Raw genomic sequence first — 21524 nt, 5'->3', positions numbered from 1 at the left:
GAGATTTTCATTTGCAAATCAAAGGTAATGGAATATAAAGAATAAATGACTAGTGATGAATAGTATTTAATTTAAATTAAAAAAATTAATCGAATCGAACCGTTGTTCCATGTGGATTCAACACTGCTCACTATATCTGCAATTTATTTATGTGATAAAGAGTATGGTTTATTTTTGATGGATTTCACACCCATCGTGATTTAATTTATCAACTGGTCTAAGAATGAAAAATACCTAATTTTAACCAATAAATTAAACTGTATAGTGAGTTTAAGTTACATTATATAATTATTTAATGAATTATTAAATAATTTAAGTAATTATGGATTAAAATATATAAAATAGTAATATATTACTTTGTAATATGAACAATAATATTGATCAATAAAAATAATAATAATAATAATAAAAATTACATAAATATTAAAAGAAATAAAATTAACAATTAAGTTTAGATTTCGTACTTTTTGAAAAAATTGAAATTTTAATTTATTTCTAACTACAATTAGAGAAATTAATCATAATGACTAAAAAAAATTAGAAAAATAAGAAAATTAGAAAAATTAGTTATCCATGACTGCAAGGAAACATAAAAACAGAAAAAAAAAAAATTGTAGTTACAAAAGAAAAAAGAAATTGCGACAAAAATAGAAGATGTGGTAATGCTAACAAAGGTATACTTAAATAGCAAGTTTTCTGAATAAAATAGAGTGTGATTCATTTCTTAATGAGAGAAAGAGTTTTACTAAATTTGCTAGAGCTGAAATAAATGTCTTTTAATAAGAAATTTCAAATCTGCCACTTGCATCTCTATTGCTATTCGGAACCTTGTCTAGAACTTGAACAAATTTTCTATCAAATTTATTCAACTATCGCATATTATTTTTTTTCTTATTAATTTTATCTTATTTTTTTATTTTTTATATTATTATAAAAAATTTATAAAAATTATCAAAATAAATAATATTTATATTTAATTAAATAATTAATTAAAATATATATTAAATGTATGCATTACAGCTGAAAAAATTGGTGAAAAGACATGTTTGGTTAACCTTCGTACCGAAAGAATTAAAAGCCGAAGTAGAAAGTTAAATTTTTTAAATTTATTCAAATACATATAAATATGCGAGGTAAATAATATTTAAATATTTATTTTAAATTAAATATATCATAAAATATTTTTAATTAAATATAATATTTTAATACAATAAAATTATATTATTAATCTTTAAAAAAATTATAATATTAAAGATAAAATTAATAAATATATTATAAAATATTTTAAATAATATAAACTATAAAAATAAAATCTTAATTGAAAGATAAAAAATAAACCTCTTATCAAAATAACCCTTAAATCCCTAACCCTAAATTTCTCTCAACTCTCACGTCTACTGCAGCCCTCCCCTCCCCCATTCGGCCTCTCCGTCACTCCTCTGGTACAGCCGTGCGCCTCCCGCCGATCGTCCCTCTGCTCCACGCTGTCAACGTCGTTTCTGCGTCCGCTGGTCTGCTTGCTTCTTTGCTCTTCTCCGCCGCTTCCTCTGCTCCAGTCTTGCCGTCCGGTGCTGCTCCTCGCCGCGTCCTCTGTCACTGCAGGTTTGGATGGTTATTTTGAAATTGTGATTTCAGATGTGTGCTTTCTGAGGTTTGTGAGATCTATTTATTTCTTAAATTTGTGAAAATATTAAGATTTATGTGAAGTTTTCGTTTGTGAGATTATTGAAAAATTTTGAAATAAACACTGCCATTCAGAGTTGTTTTCGTGATATTGAGATGTGTTTTAGAATATTGTTAATGTGGATTTTGTGTGAATTTTTGATTTTTTGTTTTTGTTTTTGTTGTGATTATGACTTAATCGGGTTCGGTAGTGTCTGGTATTAAGTTGTTAATGGTAAGAAAATTTAATTTTTAAAGGGGTTTGAGACGGTTTGGGATAGTGTATCTATAAATGTATTCGGGTTTGGGTATTTAAAATTTGGCTTTTGCGGGTACCTTACCTGGTACCAACTCCAAATTCCAACTTCTCCTAAATCAGGTTTTTATTGACAAAATTTAGATCTACCTTCTCTATTCTTTTACCATTTCTTTGTTTCTTTTGTCTTATTCTCCTTGCAATATCTTGTCTTTGTTAGCTTTTATTTGTGTAGTTTAAGTAAACCCATTTGATAGTTTTAATCATCTTCATATCTGGGTTCTCATTAGCTTGAAGAAATGATGTGGGCAAGTGTAAGGCGAAAAGCTCTCTCTGGCAGCTCTACTACTTATTTGGTTAGTAGTGAAGGAACTTTCTTTTGTTGAATGAATTTACTGTTTCCATTTGTATAGGCTTCAAAGCATGTTATTCTATTTAAAATTTGATTTTTGGTGTCATTGAACTTTAGTTTAATTGACTAAAGCTGAATTTTCGTTTTCTTTACATTAGGTTTTAGAGCAATCATTGCCAGGTACTTGTTTTATGGCACCATTATCGCGAACTTACTCCAACCCCTTGAAGGTGGTAACCATGCTTGGCTCTCTATGTATTTAATGTTTGGTTTGTTTACTTCGTTTTTGTATTATGGCTTGTATTATGTGTAATGTTAATTCTTGCTAGGTTTATTTTACCTGTTTAGATACTGCCATTTGAAAGACAATCAAACAACCTACGAAATGTCAGTTTCCATGGTTACCTTGGTAAGTCCATTGTGAATGGCATTATGGGATTTGCCTATTTGATTTAGGCTTGTGCAGACACTTATCTTTGTGGGTTTCTTTGAATTTCACGGGTTTACAGGACTTCCAATTGGTTCAAGGCCTGTAAGGTCAGCTATGTCTTGCTATTTATTTTTCTCTGTTTCTTTTCCATGGCATATGCACAAAATTGCTTATTTTTTCTCTTAGCCCTTTCATGTTCATTAAGAAATTTCCTATTCAAAATATTTCTTTCTTTATTAGGAAATCCCCCTGTTCTTCAACAAACTTAAAGGAACAGAAAAGTGGAAAAAGAAGTGTGATGCCTTTATTTTGAAAAGATAAAGGGCCTGCAATCTTCAAAGAATTGTGCTTGCTTTGTTTGTCAAATTTCAATGTTGCCTATCGTGTTCCATTAACAATTTCTGTTCTACAACAGGGAAGATATTTCATTTCACCGGGTGGCTCCCTCTGTTCCTATGCTGAGCAGGTTCTTTTCTTCGTCTTCACCGGCAGAAGGTCAAACAAGAGTAAGTGCAAACGACTTCAGATTACTTTTTCTAATCTCTTCAAGTAGTTTCTTTGAAGGTTTTGTTGCGCTCTGCATTTGAAGTTGTTATTGTTCTTATTTTCCTTTGACCTTCTTATCTAGAAGGAATCCTGCTAATGCTGCTTTGAAATTTGCCACCCATGTTATTGCAGGTAAGAAAGCATGTTGCAACAAGACTTCCTTTTGTTGATGCATTCCTGTTGAAAATAAAGAAGAATAAAGATCTACTTGCTAACAAGAAAATTTGGTCACGTAGATCTGTTATTTTACCAGAATTTGTTGGTCATACAGTACGGATTTACAACGGAAGAACATTCGTTCGCTGTAAGATAACAGAAGCAAAGGTTGGTCATAAATTTGGAGAATTTGCTTACACACGAAAACGAAGACTTCTGAGAGCAACTACTGCAGCAGCAGCAAAAAAGAAGGGAGCCAAGGGGAAAAAGTAGGCGGAGTGCATACATAGAACAAAAGAATCTGAGTTTGCAAGGACTTCTCGAGAATTCACGAAACTTTTGTTGTTATCTTCATAGTCTCTTCAGAATTAACTCTTCGAAAGGTGATTTGACTAACTTTGCCTTTCATTATCTTGAAAATTGTTGAACTGGTTTTTTGTGATTGTAACTGATAATAAAGATGTAATTCTTTTTTGTAGTTGGACCTACAAGGTGTAAATCATTGTGATTGGAAATTGTGGGCACTTGCTAGCCATAGTTGGGAATTGATGTATTGGTTTATGATCAGCAATATCAATTTATATTATATGGTTGATGTTCTGCTTCTGCTGCTTAATATGTCTGATGCTATACTGAATTCATTTGACATCCTTTGAGAAAATTACTATAACGTATAATTTTTAAAGTTAATTAAAATGTTTTTTTATTTGGTTCTTATGGGAGGAATTTTATAGTCAATTAGTTAAAAGAGAGAACAATTTCAAATTTTAAAAATATGCTTCTCCTTCAAAATCTTCACTTGTTTATCCTCATTTAATAAAACCACCAATCCAAAACTAGCTGACCTCTACCTCCTCCTATCTCTTGATTCTTCTCTTTGATTTGAGATTCCTAAATGGTAGTCTTAATGGGTCATAGCCAACTTTTTGCCCAGATTTCTTAAATTTACAGGTTTTATAATTTGCTTGCTCGCTCAATATTTAAGAAATCAAACTCTGAATTTTATAAATAAGTTAAATCCATGAAATCCTACAAATATCAAATATAATCCAATCTTATTGAAGTAATAATTCATCAATGCGAAAAATTCCTAGAAACAACAAACCTTTAAATTCATTGTACACCTAAACATTCAGACTAAAAAAATCCTAGATTTCTTAACTCTTACAAATAAAAAACATTGTGATTTGGAATAGTAAAGAGGGCAACCATCATTCATCAATATGAGACCGTCGATCAAACAATAAAGATATTTGAAATTTGAAAAATTCAAAAACAACGAAGAGGAAGAGATTTCAGATGCATGATGACTGAAAATTGAGGGATAAGCCAGAGCTGAGAAGAAATTGAAGGGCGAGAGAGACGAGAGCAAAGGTGGGAAGCAGAATATATATGATTTCTTCAAGATTGTATATATATGCAGATTTGATTCCATCGGTTTAATTTATTATTTTTTAAATAAATTTGTTTTTCACAATAAATCATATTAGATAAATTATATTATATTAACGAAAATAATAAAAACTCAAAAGAATATATAAAAATAATATTTTTGTAATCTTTTAAAAATTAAAATTTATTTTTATAACTAACAAAGTAACATTACTTTACTTTATATCAACTAACTATAAAAACTCTCTTGTTTTATATATTGTTATCTGTAAATATTTCTCATATCGTAGCTGAACTTAAATATTATAATAATATCGTCTTCAAATTTTAATTTAGTTAATATAAAAATATCTTAAAAATTAAGAGTCTATAATTTTAATTTCAGGACGGTTTTTAACAAGAAGCGGAATCAACATCAAAAGTCAATTTTTTAAATTTTTAAGGATTAAAATTAAAATTGAATTCAGTACAGTTTGAAATATGATTTTATGTGTTTCGATTTTGATTCGGTTAAATATGATTTTATGTGTTTTTTATTTTAATTTAATTTTAATATCGGTTTTTATTTCAATTTTGATATAATTTTTAATTTTTATAATAAAATTTAAATTTAAACTAAATAATTAAATACTTTTAACAATACTAATATTATTTATATTAAGCTAATAATTTTTTTTTTCAATGTTAAAAATAATATCAAATATTCATAATATAATATAATATTTTTATTTAAAATATATTAAAACACTAAATAATCAAATATAATATAATTTTTCTATCAGAATTTTTAAACTTTTAAATGAAGATAAAAAAACTCTCAATAAGATTTATAAAAATTTTGTTGAAATATTTTTATAAAAAATGAATTTCATCTAAATAAATTTTTATTATTTTTTCAATATATTATAAATTTATTTAATTTATTTATTTTTTACTTTTTACAGTAAAATTATATAATTTTATCTAAAATTATTTATTTTTTAAAATAGTTATAATTAATTTAATTTAATTTAATTTATTTTTAATTTTAACGGTTATAATTTAAAAAAATGATCCATATGCCTTAAAAAACAACCTTAAATAATCCTCTATCTCTAACCGTTCTTTAATTTTCTCTTCACTTTTTATTTTTGTCTCACTCTCTCTCTCTAGATAAGAATGCCTTTCTCTATCTCTTCCCAGTTTGTAATGTGGATGTCATTTTCATTTTCAAAATATAAAAGAAATTATTAAAATTAAGTAATATTAATTATTATATTTTAAGAATAAAATCCAAGAAACAGCCTTGAATGAAAATTGCATCATATGCTATTTGTTTAATGTACGCATAGTGACCCTCGCCATATATAGTTTTAATTATAATTTTTAACTATTGTTTTCAACGAAAGGCATTGATTTGTTCAATATGATATTAAAAAATCTAACATATTAGACATGCAAGTCCAAATTTTTACATTTATTCACAATTACAATTTAATTTTTTAATTTTTAATATTAACAATTAGCTGTTTGTTTTCTCTAAAATCTGTTAACGTAAGAGTCAATATTAGGAGTGTGCATCGGTAGATTTGGTTTGGTATCGAATCAATAAAACCTATTTAATTGAATTTATTCAAATTATAAATTAAACTGAACCGAATAAGATAAAAAATTGAATCGAATCGAATTGAATTGATTCAGTTCGATTCGATTTAAAATCGATTTTTTGACTTTCCTGTAATTTCATTGAATTATACTATAATTGTAGTACCCTATTGAAGTATCAATTTATGACATTGATACTCATGAAACTTACAAGCTAAATTTGACAAAGAAAGAGTTTTTCTAGAGACTCAAAATTAGTATTAGATAGTTTTAAAAATATAAAGAAAATTAAGTTTAAATTACTGTAATTATAATTTAACATGATTGTAATGCGAGCGACGACCGTCAAGGAGAGATAAGCGATGACTGTGAGAGAGAGATGCCAGCCGCGAGCGACAAGAGAGATGCAAGCTGCGAGCGATGACCGTGAGAGAGACGTGAGGGATGGAAAGAAAACTCTTGCTTTAGCGATTGGATGAGTGGGTGGTTGCGGAATTGGCGACTGGATGGGTGGATGGGTGGCTGCGGGACTGAAAGACGAGAACGGAGAAAGGAGAATGACAGCTGCTGATTAGTGAGAGTCGTCTTGCGGCCGTCAGAGTAAGAGATAGGTGGCTGTATGTGGAAAGTATCAAAGTAATATAATCTTATGCAGCTTTTATTCCAAAATTCAGTTGGTTCGGTTTGATCAAACTATTTTATTTTTAAACTCGAATCGAATCGATCAATTCAAAATTTTTAAAAATTAAAATTAAATCTAAATCGAACTGATTTTATTTTAAAATCAAACTAAATTATTAAATCCGATTATTTCGATTCTAATCGAATGGTGTCCACCTCTAATTAACATTTGATTGGTTTGATTTAAAATTAAACTGAATTGAATGAATTGAAAATTGAAATTTTAGTATTTATAAAAATTAAATTAAATCAATTTTGATTTTGACCATGGATCAAGATGTGCATGAAAGAATTGCCCACACACATAAACAATTTCTGAAACTTAATAGTAAACAGTACTCACTGAAGGCCTTTTTTATCATTCTTGTTGGTTTTGCCGATAATTCTTAGTCAATCGGATGAAAGATCTCAGGCAAAGGATTAATTAAAAAAACAAAAGAAATCAACTTAAATTTGAATTACTCTAATTTGTTTTCTATTTTCTTTGAGTCTCTGCAGGTGTCAACTATAAATTTGGGTTGCATACGAGCCACAGTGATCTAGAGCTGATGGCGAATAGTGAATCCAATTCCTTTCATTTATTTGTTAGAATGCCGAAACGTAAACCTATAAAAATTCTTGTGAAGTCCAATTTTCAAGTACAATTTATCCAGCAGAAAATCCTGGTGATCTCCAAAATTCCAGTTACGCAACAGAAATTATATTACAAAGGTGAGAAGCTAGAGTGGGATAAGACGCTTGAAGACTGCTCAATTCAAAACAAAGCTTGGCTCAAATTGGTGGTTGAACTCGACGGCGAATCCGAACTTTTTCAAATGATCCACCAAATCAGTTCGACCGTTTGTCGAATGTACCGAGAGAAATCTGTCTCGCGGAGAGAATACTGTCCACTAGCGCATGAGATGTTTGCACTGTTGGCACCTGAAAGAAACGAGCAATCAGAGCTTCTTCTGATTGCATATTCTGTCCCTGCGACTTTGGTTATGTTTTACAGGTCAAGAATTAAACAACAGAAAGACTATGCTAGAGCTTTGATATTGTCTTCCATGCATTATTTATTGAATCGTCCAGATGATTTTCTTCCACAATGTAGACTATTAGCTTTAGAATTCTGTAAATTACTTCGAGATCAAGTAACTAATGAAGATCCTGTGTATCAGTCATGTCGGACTTCTCTCAAACAGTTGGTGGAAAGAAGTAGATTTAAGATCAAACTCTTTGAGGAGCCAGAAACAGTGCTGACAATTTGTATGTTCCTTGATGAGATGACAAGAGCATTATGCAAGGGATTGGTTCAGATCCACGTATCAAATCCAAGCTCACACATTGATTCATTGAAATTTCCTTTTGGTGAATTCCAGGCATTTTCATGTGTATTGCGCAATGCAATTGGCTATATAGACGGTGACGATGAAGGAATATTGAAATGGTTTTCAGCCCCAATTAAAGAAGCATTCAATCACCTGTCTACAGACATGGAGGGTCATCTTCATGATTTACTATTAACTGCAGAAATATTCGAAACAAGTGGTTGTTTGTGTTCCGTTTCGCATTTATATCTGGACATTTTGAAAGAATTGAATAGCATTTCTCAACTATGGGAGAGTGAAAGGGAGCAATTTCGGCTTTTATTGAAGAGGCAGCAGAGTTCATTACGACTGATACTTGAAACAACTACTAGAGAAGATGATTATCACTGGCTGCTTGAGCACAATGATGTGATTGATTCTGAATCCAGGATGCACTTAGTCACCATGATGATGATCCCCGAGGAAAAATTACTTGATACAGAGTTCTACAAGCCACTCATTCACTGGTCTAGATTTCTGGACGAAGAGATGTTTGAAGCATTGAAAAATAAGAAGCTCACCAGTCCTAAAAAATTGCAGGATTGGTTATACAAGTTATGCTTAGCTATATTCAAACCGCAAAATCTGCTTTTCTTGGCGTGCCCAAATGATCCTACGAAGTTCTTTCCTAATCCTGGTAAGATCCTATGAATAGCATCCGTAATTATTGCTTCTCCTGCTTTTTTTTTCCCTTGATAAATGATTGATATAACCCTTATGTCACAACTTCATCGTATAATTAATTTACGACATGTTGCATACAATATTGGACTCGGCATAAGATTTTTAAAATTTTCTTCTCATTCCTTTCGGCTAGCTATGTACATGTGAGACAATACGATTAGGTATTAAAATAATAAGATATGAAATTATTTAAAGTATGACTGATAGTTAATAGATGATGGCATAAATTGATCGTACACATTCGACGCAAAATGCATAATGAAAAAATTATTTATATTTATTAATATGTACAACAAAAAGTTTCATTAATAAGTTGCCATCTCTCATAATTTTCTAAATAATTTCAATAGATTTTTATTTAAATTATATATAAATTTACGAACCATCAAAGCAAATTTTTTAAATTTAATCATAATTTAGACCAATAAAAATACATTTAATACGAGAAATATTGCTATAAAAATCCTTTTTTTCTTAAATTTATTAATATCCCGTTCTAAGTATAGTTTTTCTTTTTCCGTTTTTGGTCATATGTTATATATGCAGAACTGAAGCTGGAACCATTGCACTTCGACTGTTTTGAATTTTCTGGCAAGGTGATTGCATTGGCAGTTATGCATGAACTACAAATAGGTGTTGCCTTTCACCGTATGTTTCTTTTTCAACTGGCGGAAAAGGATATTTCTATAGGAGATGTAAAAGATGCATATCCTTCTTTTTACAATAAGAAGGCCAAGGAATGTTTTCCTGATGATGATCAAATTCGGAATGACTTCGTCAACTCTATCTCTGAACAAATATCCTTTTTTAGAAAAGGCTTTGATAGTGTTTTTGGAAAATCAATCGTCCAACTGCTATCTTTCAAGGGCATAGAACTTGAAGATCTTAACCTGGTGCTAAAGGGAAGCTTAAATCTTGAATTTATTTCTGGAGAGATAACACATGCGAGTGATCCTCTGATGTCTCAGTTCCTGAAGGTACGCGCTTACAAAAATTTCATTGTGTTGTCATAACATAACTTTTGTTTCCTATATGTTTTCAGTACTTATCCAGCTACGAAGACTAATTTCAAATACAATACATGAGTTGCTGAAATCTTCTTTGTTAATAAATTGCTTGTTTTGTCATCTTTCTAAAGCAATCAGGTAGGTTCCTGGACTTTTTTCCTATGACCTTTTAGCAATTTTACAATTTTACTGCACGTATTGCAAATATTTTAGAAGAAATCTTGTGAGATTTATTAGCATAACCAGGACCAGGAGTATTACTGCAATTCTATTAATTTTTAATGTTGAAACTATATTGAATAACTTGCAGATTAATAGACAAGGACTTAATATTAACAAGTCAGAGTGGCGAATGGACCGTAAGAAGACTCTGGGAGGAGGGATTTTTGGAAACGTGTACAAGGGATATGCAGATGGTGGTTTCTTTTTCGCCATAAAGAAAATACGAATAAAAAATAAAGAAAAATTTGACAAAATTAATCAAGAAATTGACAGAATTCAGCAAGAAGTTAATTTATTGTGTCAATTAAGTCATCCAAATATAGTCAAATACTATGGTACTGAGGAGGATAAGAAAGACGTCTATATTTTTCTTGAGCTTGTAAGTACAGGTTCCCTCCGACAAGTATATAAAAGTTTTAAATTGAAAGACTCCCAAGTCTCCTACTACACCAACCAGATACTAGAAGGTTTGAAGTATCTCCATGAGCGAAAGGTAGTTCACAGAGACATCAAATGTGCAAATATATTAGTGGATGAGAAAGGATGCGTGAAAATTACAGATTTTGGATTGGCAAAAGTGACAGAATTAGTTCCTCTTTTGAAGTCTCGCCATGGGACAATAGACTGGATAGCTCCAGAGGTTATGAAAAAGGACAAAGAGTATGGAGTTGAAGCTGATATTTGGAGCCTTGGCTGCACTGTCTTGGAGATGTTAACTGGGAATTATCCATACTCTCATGTGAATGATTGGGATGCAAATCTAGAATTGGAGGTTGAAAAAGGGACACTTCGAAATCATCTTCCTAATTATTCTCTGTCAGAGAATGCGCGAGATTTTATCATGAAGTGCTTGCAAGTTGATCCAAAAAAGCGTCCTACTGCTTCTCAGCTTTTGAATCATCCGTTTGTGAAGGATTCTGGCTGTTAACATTTCTCCAATTTCAAGTCAACTCCCTCAAATTTCTTTTGAGCTTGAATGGTGTGAACAAATGTTTAGTGTTTTATGAGCATTTGTTCATGTTTACTTCCTTCAAAAAAAAAAAAAAAAAAAGGTAGTAGATTTATTCGTGAACTTGCTGTGAATCACTCATTTTGTAACATCATGTTTTAAGGTTGGTGTATGTTGTGCTTCATTCTTCTGTGCTGTGTTTGTAAAAGATTGTTTCTGTGTTGTGTTTGTAATTTTTTTAAAATTTTTTAAGAAAGATTTATAATTTAGTCTCTGGATATTGCTATTATTAACAAATTAGTCCCTGCATTTTCAGAAATCTATTAAAACATCCTTAACTTTTCTTTCCTTCAACAAAATAGTCATTCCGTCTATTTCTGCCGTTAAAAATATAGTAAAAGACTAAATTACCCCCTTCTCTTCCTCCTCCTCCTCTTCCTCCTCCTTCTCCTCCTTCTTCTTCGATTCTATTTTGATTTTTCTTTTTATTCTTCTTCTTTAAGGAGGAGGAGATGATTTTTCTTCTTCTTCTTTTTCTTCATCATCATCTTCTTCTTCTTCTTCTCCTTCTTCTTTTTCTTCTTCTTCATTTTTTCTTCTTTTTCTTCTTCTTTTTTCTTCTTTTTCTTCATCATCATCATCTTCTTCTTCTTCTTTTTCTTTTTCTTGTTCTCCTTCATCATTATCGTCTTCTTCTTCTTCTTTTTTTTCTTCTTTTTTGAGGAGGAGGAGGAGGAAAAGAGAATATTTCATTGACAAAAAGAAATGATAAAAACATTTTAATATATGTGAGAAAAGATAGAGATTATTTCGTTGACAGAAAGAAATAATAAGGACGTTTAATAGATATAAAAAAAGATAAGAACATTTTAATAGATTTCTGAAAATATAGGGAGGGACTATTTCGTTGAGAAAAGAAAATGAGGATGGACTATTTCGTTGATGGAAAGAAACAATAAGAACGTTTTAATATATATGAGAAAAGATATGGACTATTTCATTGACGAAAAAAAACGCTAAGAATGTTTTAATAGATATGAGAAAAGATAAAAGCGTTTTAATAGATTTCTAAAAATGTAACGATTGTCTTGTTAATAACAGCAATATCTAAGGATTAAATAAGGAGTTTTACTTGAGGGCAAAATTGAATTTTAAAAATTTCCTCTTTCATACTTTATCTATTTTTAACGGAAAAACTGACAGAAGAACTATTTTATTAACGGAAAGAAAAGTTAATGACGTTTTAATAGGTTTCTGGAAATACAATGACTGACTTGTTAATAATGGCAATACCCAGAGACTAAATTATAAATCTCTCTTTTTTTAATATATATGCTGTGTTCTATCCTATTTATTACTTCTTAGGAAATCCTTTGCTTATTAAAAAACATTTGGATGGCTCATTTTCTAATGTTTTTTTAGTTGTACAAGTCATTTTCTATGCTTTAGTTTTAAAATAGCCATAGGATACTCCATTCCAAAACTCTGCAAATTAATATTGTTTTATTATTATCTTACTAAACAAATAATGTGACAAAATTGTAATAATTTTGTTCATTTAATTTGCACAACTTATCATAATTAAACTTAAACTGCAGCTAATTAGGGTGGCACAAGCTGGTTTTGACAAGCTTTTAAGAAAATTGTAGGCCTAAAGTTAGAAAATGAGTATCCTATATATGGCTATGTAAAAACTAAAATTTAGAAAATGATTTATAAAGTTTAAAAAATAAATAAACTAAATTATTCGTGAACTACTCGAAGTTTCACTCGATAAAAATTTAATCGGACTTAACTCGATTTTTAAATGGATTTTAATTTAATTTAATTTTTAAATTTATTTAGTAAATCAGCAAATTTGAACTCCATATTATTTTACTTATCAAATCTTATGAGCTCAATTCGTTTTTCAATTTATTAGTAGACTTGTAAATATACTCGTAAACAGTGCCGTTAATCGGACTGAAATTAATATCACAAGAAAACTAAAGTCAGATTCTGCATATATTTTCATCAGACAAATTTAAATTTTTTAAAATTTAACTTTAAATAGTTTAATTATACTTTTAAAATTTATAAATATTCAAATTATTAAAATTTAAGAGTTTATTTTTTATAAGTTTACATGCTAATTTATATATATTTATTTAACTAAAATTATTTAAAATTATTATACATGTAAATAAATTAAATTATTCGTAAAATTATTCGAGACTAAATTTGATAAAAACTCGACTCGTCTAAATTTATTTGCTAAACGAGTTAAATTTAAATTTATTAATACTTGAGTCGCGTTCGAAATGAGTAAAGTTCGAATTTGATTCGAACTAAAAAAGTTTTAATAAACAAATTTAATCTTTTCAAAATTTAGTTCCGTTGGATTCGATTCGTTTATACCTGAAATAAAATTAATTCAAATTAAGTAATATGGCTATTCTGGTTTATCTTACTGAAAATTTTGCTAGAAGATCATTAAATATGAAAATTATCTAAATGAATGATTAATTGTATAAAAAATATAAAGATATTCCTCATATTTTCTAATGAAATTATCAATTATGTTGCATGATGGCTGCTTTTCACATTAATTATAATTTTCAATATAAAAAAATTATCATTTAAAAAATAGCATAATTTTAAAATATAAATGTAAAAAATATTAAATTATAATATTAAAATTAAATTAATAAATAGTAAATAATCTGCTCGTTGTACAAAACAACCAAGAAAAATGGAATTGAGGGAGTAGAGGAAAGCACGGCCGGGTTATTTTAGAGACAATAAAGAATTCCTAGCAAACAAGGCAAAGTTTCTTGTTTCTTTGGGATCTGTGGTATATGAAAATTAATAGAAAAGTACATAGTACATATAAAAAAGTTAAATCTTGAGTATAAACAAGGAAGAAATTACATAATTTTTTATATTTATTTTTACTAAAATAGGATTTATGTATTTAAAGAAAAACTTTTGTTCTTTATCAATCTTGAGTGGGATAATAGGGTTTAATTATAAGTGAAAATTTGATTTTTGATTATTGAGAAAGTGAAGGAAAGGTAGATTTTAGTAAAGTAGAGATTTTAATTTATTAATAGATTCTAATTTGGGTATTTAAAATGTTTTAACTAAATATTAACTATAGTTTAATCATGACTAATTTCAAAATTGTGGTTTTTTCAGTGAAGAAACTTAGAAGGGATCGATGGACTATGAAGAAATTAAAAAATATAAAAACGATTATTTCAGGGGAGTGAATTAAAGGATAAGAACGGTTCGGTTTCAGTGATTTCACGAATTGCATCGTCAATGATGGCAACGAGGAAAAAAGAAAAGGGGAAATACGGAGAAAACAGAAGAAAATCAAGAGAGTGAATGAGGAATAAGTAGGGTTGAGCAGTATTTAGTTCAAATCGAAAAAATCGATCCAACCGAATTAATTTGAAAATTTAGTTATATTTTTTATTTATTTCGGTTCGATTTTGATAAAAAAACTAAAAAATTTAATCGAATCGATTTAGTAATAATAATATATTATTTTTAATAATATAGAGAGATTAAATCATATTAAAATTAAAATATTTTAATTAAATTTTAAAATATTAAAAATAAAGTGTAAAAAATAAAAAATTTATTAAAAATTTAAATCGATATAAAAAATTTATTAAAAATTTAAATCGATCAAACTGAATTGAATCGAACTGAATCAGACCGATTCGATTCAATTTCTAATTAAAATCAATTCGATTCAATTTTCGTAAATACTATAAATTTGATTTTTAGTTTATTCAGTTCGATTCGGTTTTAAACCGATAAAGATAAAAATATATTTCTAATTGATTGAAAATAATTTTAATTTATTATTTATGTATTACAATGTTTACTTATGTGTCAAATAAATCTTAATAAAAGCATTTGTAGTGCCACATATACTACCCTAATTGTGATTTCAAATTATGATAGTAATTGAAATGTTTGAATGAAATTATTAAAATATGTAAATAATTAATATTTTAAGGTTAAATTTTTTTTTTATCTTCAAATGTAATTTATATTTCATAATAAAAAAAATTACTTATAATACCACACCATTAAGAATACACAATTTAGATAAAATTTATATAAATTTTTTAATTTTAAATTAAATTATTTAGATAAAATCATCATACGCATAAACATTTTCTTTAAGGTCAATTGCCAAACATGTAACAGTTATAATCAAATCTGAACCAGTTTAAATCTATTTAAAAAATTATCCACATCAATTTTATTAGGATTTGGATAAAGGTGAGTCAACTACCTGAGAAAACCCATTCAAGTATTTGGAAGGGAATTAATTCTATAAAAGACAAAGAAAAAGAGGAGTTTAGATTACAAAACTAAATTAACTAGAGGAAATAGATGGTTATAGGGTTTTAGATTAAGAAACTAAATTAATTATGAAAATTAGTTATTTTTAAATTAGTTTAGAGAAGCTCATTAATTAGCCTTACATTTTAGATAATATAATAATAAAAAAATATTTCTAGAATTTAATATAATTACTGCATTACGAACTAACACTGAATTCATTTGATTTAAATAGTATTTTTTTTAAAACGGGTTTAATCATTATTTTATTTCTTATTAAATTACAGTTCTAACCAATATAAATAATAATATATTATTCTAATAATTGTATAATGAGATTTATCGTCATAATTAATAGAATAATAAGGAATAATTATAAAAAAAAAGAAAAAATATGGAAAAAAATATTTTAGATATCACAGTTAATGGAATTGAAATTTGGTTTATGTTTAACTTGTAAAAAAAGAAAAAGAGTCCTTCACAAATGAATGATTCAAAAGCTGAGAAGCAGTTGGACGCTTTTTTGGATCAACTTGCAGGCAGTCCATGATAAAACTTCGCGCTTTCTCTGATAGAGAATAATTAGGAAGATGATTTCGAAGTGTCCCATTTTGAACCTCCATTTCTAGATTTGCATTGAAATCACTCACATGAGAGTATGGATATTTCCTAGTTAACATCTCCAGGACTGTGCAGCCAAGGCTCCAAATATCAGCTTCAACTCCATATTCCTTGTCCTTTTTCATAACCTCTGGAGCTATCCAATCTATTGTCCCATGGCAAGACTTCAAAAGATGAACTAATTCTGTCACTTTTGCCAATCCAAAATCTGTAATTTTCACACAACCTTTCTCATCCACCAATATATTTGCACATTTGATGTCTCTATGAACTACCTTTCGGTCATGGAGATACTTCAAACCTTCCAGTATCTGTTTGGTGTAGCGGGACACTTGGGAATTCTTCAGTTGAAAACTTTTATATACTTGTCTGAGGGAACCTGTACTTACAAGCTCAAGAAAAATATAAATCTTTGACTGATCTTCTTCAGTGCCATAATATTTTACTATATTTGGATGACTAAACTGACACAATAAATTAACCTCTTGTTGAATTTGAATTTTGGCAAGTTGTGCTTTATTTTTAATCTGTATTTCCTTTATGGCAAAAAAGAAACCACCATCAGCATATCCCTTGTACACATTTCCAGAAATCCCTCCTCCCAGAGTCTTATTACGATCCATTTGCCACCCTGACTTCTTAATATCAAGTCCTTGTCTATTGATCTGCCAAGTATTCAACATAGTCTCGATATTAAAATTTAATAGAAATTGCAGTAACAATCATGTATATGCTAATAAAACTCACAAGATTTCTTCTAAAACATTTGCAACAATTATAATAATATCATCAAATTGCTATAAAAGGTCAAAGCTAGAAAGAGGGAAAAACAAGCCATAGACTTCCAAAGAAGATTTCACTAATAAAGCAGAACTTGAGGAACTGAGACAACGAAATCTCTGTAAGCATGTACCTTGAGGAACTGAGACATCAGAGGATCACTTTCATTGTTGCATTGGGTCACATGTGTTATTTCTCCAAATTCAAGATTTAAGTTTCCCTTTAGCACCAAGTTGACATCCTCTAGCTCTATTCCCTTGAAAGATAGCAGGTCGACAATTGATTGTGCAAAAACACTATCAAAGCCTTCCTTAAAAAAGGATATTTGTTCAGAGATAGAGTTGAGAAAGTCATTCCGAATTTGATCATCATCAGGAAACTGTTCTTTGGCCTTGTTATTGTAGAAAGAAGGATATGCATCTCTTACATCTTCTGTAGAAATATTCCTTCCAGCCACTTGCAAAAGAAACACTCTATGAAAGGCAACACCAACTTGTAGTTCGTGCATCAACGCCAACGCAATTATCTTACCAGAAAATTCGTAACAGTCCAAGTGCAATGGTTCTAGCTTCAACTCTGGTAAAAAAAATTATAATCAATACTTAAAAAAATTATCATTAATAAATTTATTTTAAAAATTATTTTGTTGTGATATTCTCATATATACGCATGTTTCCAGTGATTTGAATTATGATTTGATAAAAAAAAAAAGGGGTGGAGTATGTATCTGAAAGAGCAGGGCAAGGTACTTTTACAAAATGATGGAGATAGAATCCAACGTAATTTTGAATTGAACCCAAAAACACAATTGGATTCAACTCTATAAAGAAGATTCTATTACCAAATCTCCTTCGCACACACCTCATCTTATTATCTCACCTATACACAATCTAGGCTCTAGCATAAGAGTTTCTATGCCAACTTTGTTTCTTCATAATAGTAAATTTTACTTATCTCGGTAATTACCATTAGATGAATACTTAAAATTGCAATGTTTAATATTTACCAATGAGCTGCTGTCTTTTAGCAATTTGTTGGTTCAGTTTTGAACTGAATAAATCAAATATTGAAATTTTAGTATTTGTAAAAATTAAATTAAATTGATTTTGAGTATAATTAAATCGAATTGAACTGGTTTGATTCAGTTTAATTCGATTCAATTTAATCGATTGAATTTTTTTATTTTTTACGCCTTATTTTTAGTATTTTAAAATTTAATTGAAATATTTCAACTTTAAGCATAATTTAATCTTTTTATATTATCAAAAATAATATACTATTATCACTGATCGATTCGATTTATTTTTTTTTTATTAAAATCGAATCAAATTAAAATAATCAAAATTTTTAAAATTAAAAATTAAATCGAACCAAAATAAATAAAAAATCTAATTAAATTTTAAATTAATTCGATTGGACCACACTTAACCTATTTACATGATCAGATTTTGAATTATAACTTAGTCAGAGGCTTATAGCAATGTTTGGATATGAGGATAGTGGGGGAAGGAAAAATAAAGTGAGGAAAATAACTTTGAAATTACATTTTTCTTTGTTTGGGAAGTGAAAAAAGAATAAGAAAAGAAAAAATAGAACTTATTTTACTTTAGTTATTTTTTCTCCAAATTAAAGAAAAAATAAGGAAAACATCATTTCGATTTAAAATTGCATTCATAACCTTTAATTTTTAAATCTCATTTAGAAATAAAGAATAAATTAGTAATTTCAAGAAAAATTTATTTTCTTAATACATTAGTAATTTCAAGAAATAATTATTTTCTTTCTTTTTTTTTTAAAAAAATAAGAGAAAATAAGTTTATTTTTCTTTTTTTTTTAAATTTTTCATCAATCTAAACATGATGAAAGAAAATAAAGAATAGAAAATAAAAACTATTTTCCTCTTATTATTTTCCTTCTTCCCCTACAAACTATCCAAACAGTGTAAAGCCTGATGAACAGAGAAAAAATAATATAAAAACCTGATGCCAAGTTCAATTTTCTGTAATTATGTGATAAACTTGTGAGGTGAAGGTTATATCAAACATTTCTCTAGGAAAAAAGAGCAAGACAAGCAACAATTATATTTTAGATTGTACTGATAGCAAGGATAAGAAAGGTAAGATCTTACCAGGATTAGGATAAAACTTCGTGGGATCATTTGGGCTCGACAGAAAGAGGAGATTTTGGGGTTTGAATATAGCTTGGCATAACTTGTATAACCAATCCTGCAATTCTTTGGGACTGGTGAGATTCTTGTCTTTGAATGCCTGAAACAGCTCTTCGTCCAGAAATCTAGACCAATGAATGAGTGGCTTGTAGAACTCTGAATCCAGAAATTTTTCCTCGGGGATCATCATCATGGTGACTAAATGCATCCTGGATTCAGCATCAATCACATCATTGTGCTCAAGAAGCCAGTGATAATCATCTTTCCTTGTAGTCTTTTCAAGTATCAGTCGCAGTGAAATCTGCTGGGTCTTTAATACAAGCCGAAATTGATCATGATAATCCTCCCAAAGTTGACTATTCAATTCTTTCAAAATGTCCAGATACGCAATCTTAACAGAATGGAAAGAACCAATCGTGTGGAACATTTCTGCTAATTCTGGTAAACGGCTGAGATGTTCCTCCATTTTTGTCAACAGGTCATTCAATATATATTTAAATTCTGTTGACAAGAAATCAATTCTATGCTTATTATCCTCATTGGCGTACTCTTTTCCAAAAACTGCATTCCGTAATACGCATGAAAATGCCTGGAATTCGCTCAAATGAAATTTCAGTGACTCAGATCCGGGCATTTGATATAGTCCTTTACCTAAGCTCATCGCCAACTCATAAAGGAAGAGTAAGATTTGGGATAATATTTCAATGTTTAGCACACTAAGGTTACCTCTATCCAACAACTGTTTTACAGTAGTCCGGCATGACCGATACAAAGTATCTTCATAAGATGCTTGATCTCTAAGCGGAACACAAAATTCCAATGCTAAAGTTATACATCTATGATCAAAATCATTTGGACAATTCAATATTTGATGCATGGAACGCCTTATCAAATCATTAGCATGACTTTGGTGTTGTTTAATTTCTGACCTGTAAAGCATAACCAAAGTCGCAGGGATAGAATACGAAATCATAAGAATCGTCGATTTCTCTGCCGCTTCAGGTGCCAACAGTTTGGCAATCGTCTCTATGTCATCAGAATTAGGATCTTCGGAGACAGATTTGTCTCGGCACATGCGACAAATTTTTGAACTCAATTGGTGAATCTCTTGCAAGGGTTCCGATGTGTCATCGCATCCAATAATCAATTCGAGGCAAGCTGCGTCTTTAATCGAGTAGGCTTCAAGCTTCTTCTCCCGCTCTAGCTGTATCCCCTGATAATATAATTTCTGTTCAGTAACTGGAATCATAGACTTCATTAGAATTTTCTCATGGATGGACTTTACTAAATGACTAGAATACCATTGGATTTCTATTGTTTCTCCTTTTGGCAATTTCACGGACAGTTGGAGTGAATTCGATTCACTGTTCGCCATCTGCTCTGTGTCAGAGGAAGCAAATATTTGCTCTCTCGTATCTAACCCAAATTTAGAGTTGAAACTTATGCAGCTCAAAGAAGAAAGAAAATAAAATTGTAGTAGTTCAAGCAAAGAACAAGCTTGAAGCTACATTGTTGAAGTTCAAGGTCAATAACTTCTTCTTTTTTACCATAATTCAAGGTCAATAACTGCTCCAATTATTTATATAAGTGCCTCTGAAACAATTGAGTCCTTGGTTTTGGAAATTCAAATTTTTAATCCCTGACAAATGCTTTTGTTAAAATTAAAAGTCACTTTGTCCAATATTGCCATTAGTCTTATGGATTTTGATGGTCTGATAAGAGAAAAAACTTTTAAATACCAACTGAAGTTACCCTTTTTTTTATTATCTACATCTCTTCTTTCTCTCTCTATATATAACATTATTGCCTCTGAAACATTGTCATCTTCATACACTCACACAAGCTGTGATTCTCGTCATATTGCTTTGTCCATAAAGTGAATAGAAAGGGAGTGAAGCTGTGAAGGTGGAGAAAGAATATGATATGTGAAGATGGAACTGATGGGTGGGTGCATATATGTATAAAAAAAAAAAAAGAAAAAAGAAGATAAGGGTATTTTAGTCTTTTTATTAAGTATTTTTAACAGCAAAATGGATGGAGTGACCATCAATTTTGACGGAGTAAAATTGAGGGATTAAAAGGTTGAATTCTCAAAACTAAGGGATTCATTCATGAATATGGTCAAAGCTTAGTATTAAATTGTAAATTTCTCAAAATAAAATAATGGGTCTCACATTATATATTATACTTCACTAGTAATACTCGTAGGGGTGATATACGGTTAACCGAATTGAGAATTAACCGAAATAAAAAAAATATTTTCAAATTAATAATTAATTAAATATATGAATAAAAATATATAATAATAATTTTATTTATAAAAATAATAAATATAATTTATT

At 29.2% G+C, this 21524-nt stretch overlaps 3 protein-coding genes across 7 annotated transcripts; 2 read left to right on the top strand and 1 right to left on the bottom strand.

Moving 5' to 3' along the window:
* Window positions 1–1335: 1335 nt before the first annotated feature.
* Window positions 1336–4003, top strand: LOC110619794. Of its 3 annotated transcripts, XR_002488717.2 has the most exons (8): window positions 1336–1602; window positions 2209–2274; window positions 2429–2500; window positions 2619–2679; window positions 2780–2807; window positions 3116–3206; window positions 3379–3785; window positions 3882–4003. XR_002488717.2 is itself a non-coding variant. In XM_021763347.2 (7 exons), exons 2-7 carry the CDS (start codon window positions 2218–2220, stop codon window positions 3673–3675), a joined length of 606 nt encoding a protein of 201 aa, XP_021619039.1. In that variant the 5' UTR covers window positions 1336–1602; window positions 2209–2217; the 3' UTR covers window positions 3676–4003. The 3 variants fall into 3 exon arrangements, 2 of the variants coding, with proteins under 2 accessions (XP_021619039.1, XP_043813918.1); XM_021763347.2 differs by having other exon boundaries at window positions 3379–4003; XM_043957983.1 differs by having other exon boundaries at window positions 1336–1651; window positions 3379–4003.
* Window positions 4004–7481: 3478 nt separating this feature from the next.
* On the top strand, window positions 7482–11485 carry LOC110619644 (E3 ubiquitin-protein ligase UPL5). The gene is made up of 3 exons (XM_021763169.2): window positions 7482–9045; window positions 9639–10069; window positions 10410–11485. The coding sequence occupies exons 1-3, from the start codon at window positions 7608–7610 to the stop codon at window positions 11247–11249; spliced, it is 2709 nt and encodes a 902-aa protein (XP_021618861.2). The 5' UTR covers window positions 7482–7607; the 3' UTR covers window positions 11250–11485.
* A 4524-nt stretch (window positions 11486–16009) lies between these two features.
* Window positions 16010–20714, bottom strand: LOC110618826 (E3 ubiquitin-protein ligase UPL5). Of its 3 annotated transcripts, none has more exons than XM_021762081.2 (4): window positions 19144–20714; window positions 17547–17591; window positions 17149–17471; window positions 16010–16900 (listed from the first exon to the last, which is right to left on the bottom strand). In XM_021762081.2, the coding sequence occupies exons 1-4, from the start codon at window positions 20555–20557 to the stop codon at window positions 16064–16066; spliced, it is 2619 nt and encodes an 872-aa protein (XP_021617773.1). In that variant the 5' UTR covers window positions 20558–20714; the 3' UTR covers window positions 16010–16063. The 3 variants fall into 3 exon arrangements, with proteins under 3 accessions (XP_021617773.1, XP_021617774.1, XP_021617772.1); XM_021762082.2 differs by having other exon boundaries at window positions 17149–17591; window positions 19144–20395; window positions 20484–20714; XM_021762080.2 differs by having other exon boundaries at window positions 17149–17591.
* Window positions 20715–21524: the final 810 nt, after the last annotated feature.

This window comes from Manihot esculenta, chromosome 7 (assembly GCF_001659605.2).
Source record: "Manihot esculenta cultivar AM560-2 chromosome 7, M.esculenta_v8, whole genome shotgun sequence".
Taxonomy (NCBI): domain Eukaryota; kingdom Viridiplantae; phylum Streptophyta; class Magnoliopsida; order Malpighiales; family Euphorbiaceae; genus Manihot; species Manihot esculenta.
The sequence above is the reverse complement of the archived record's forward strand: the minus strand, read 5'-3'. Positions and strand labels throughout refer to the sequence as shown.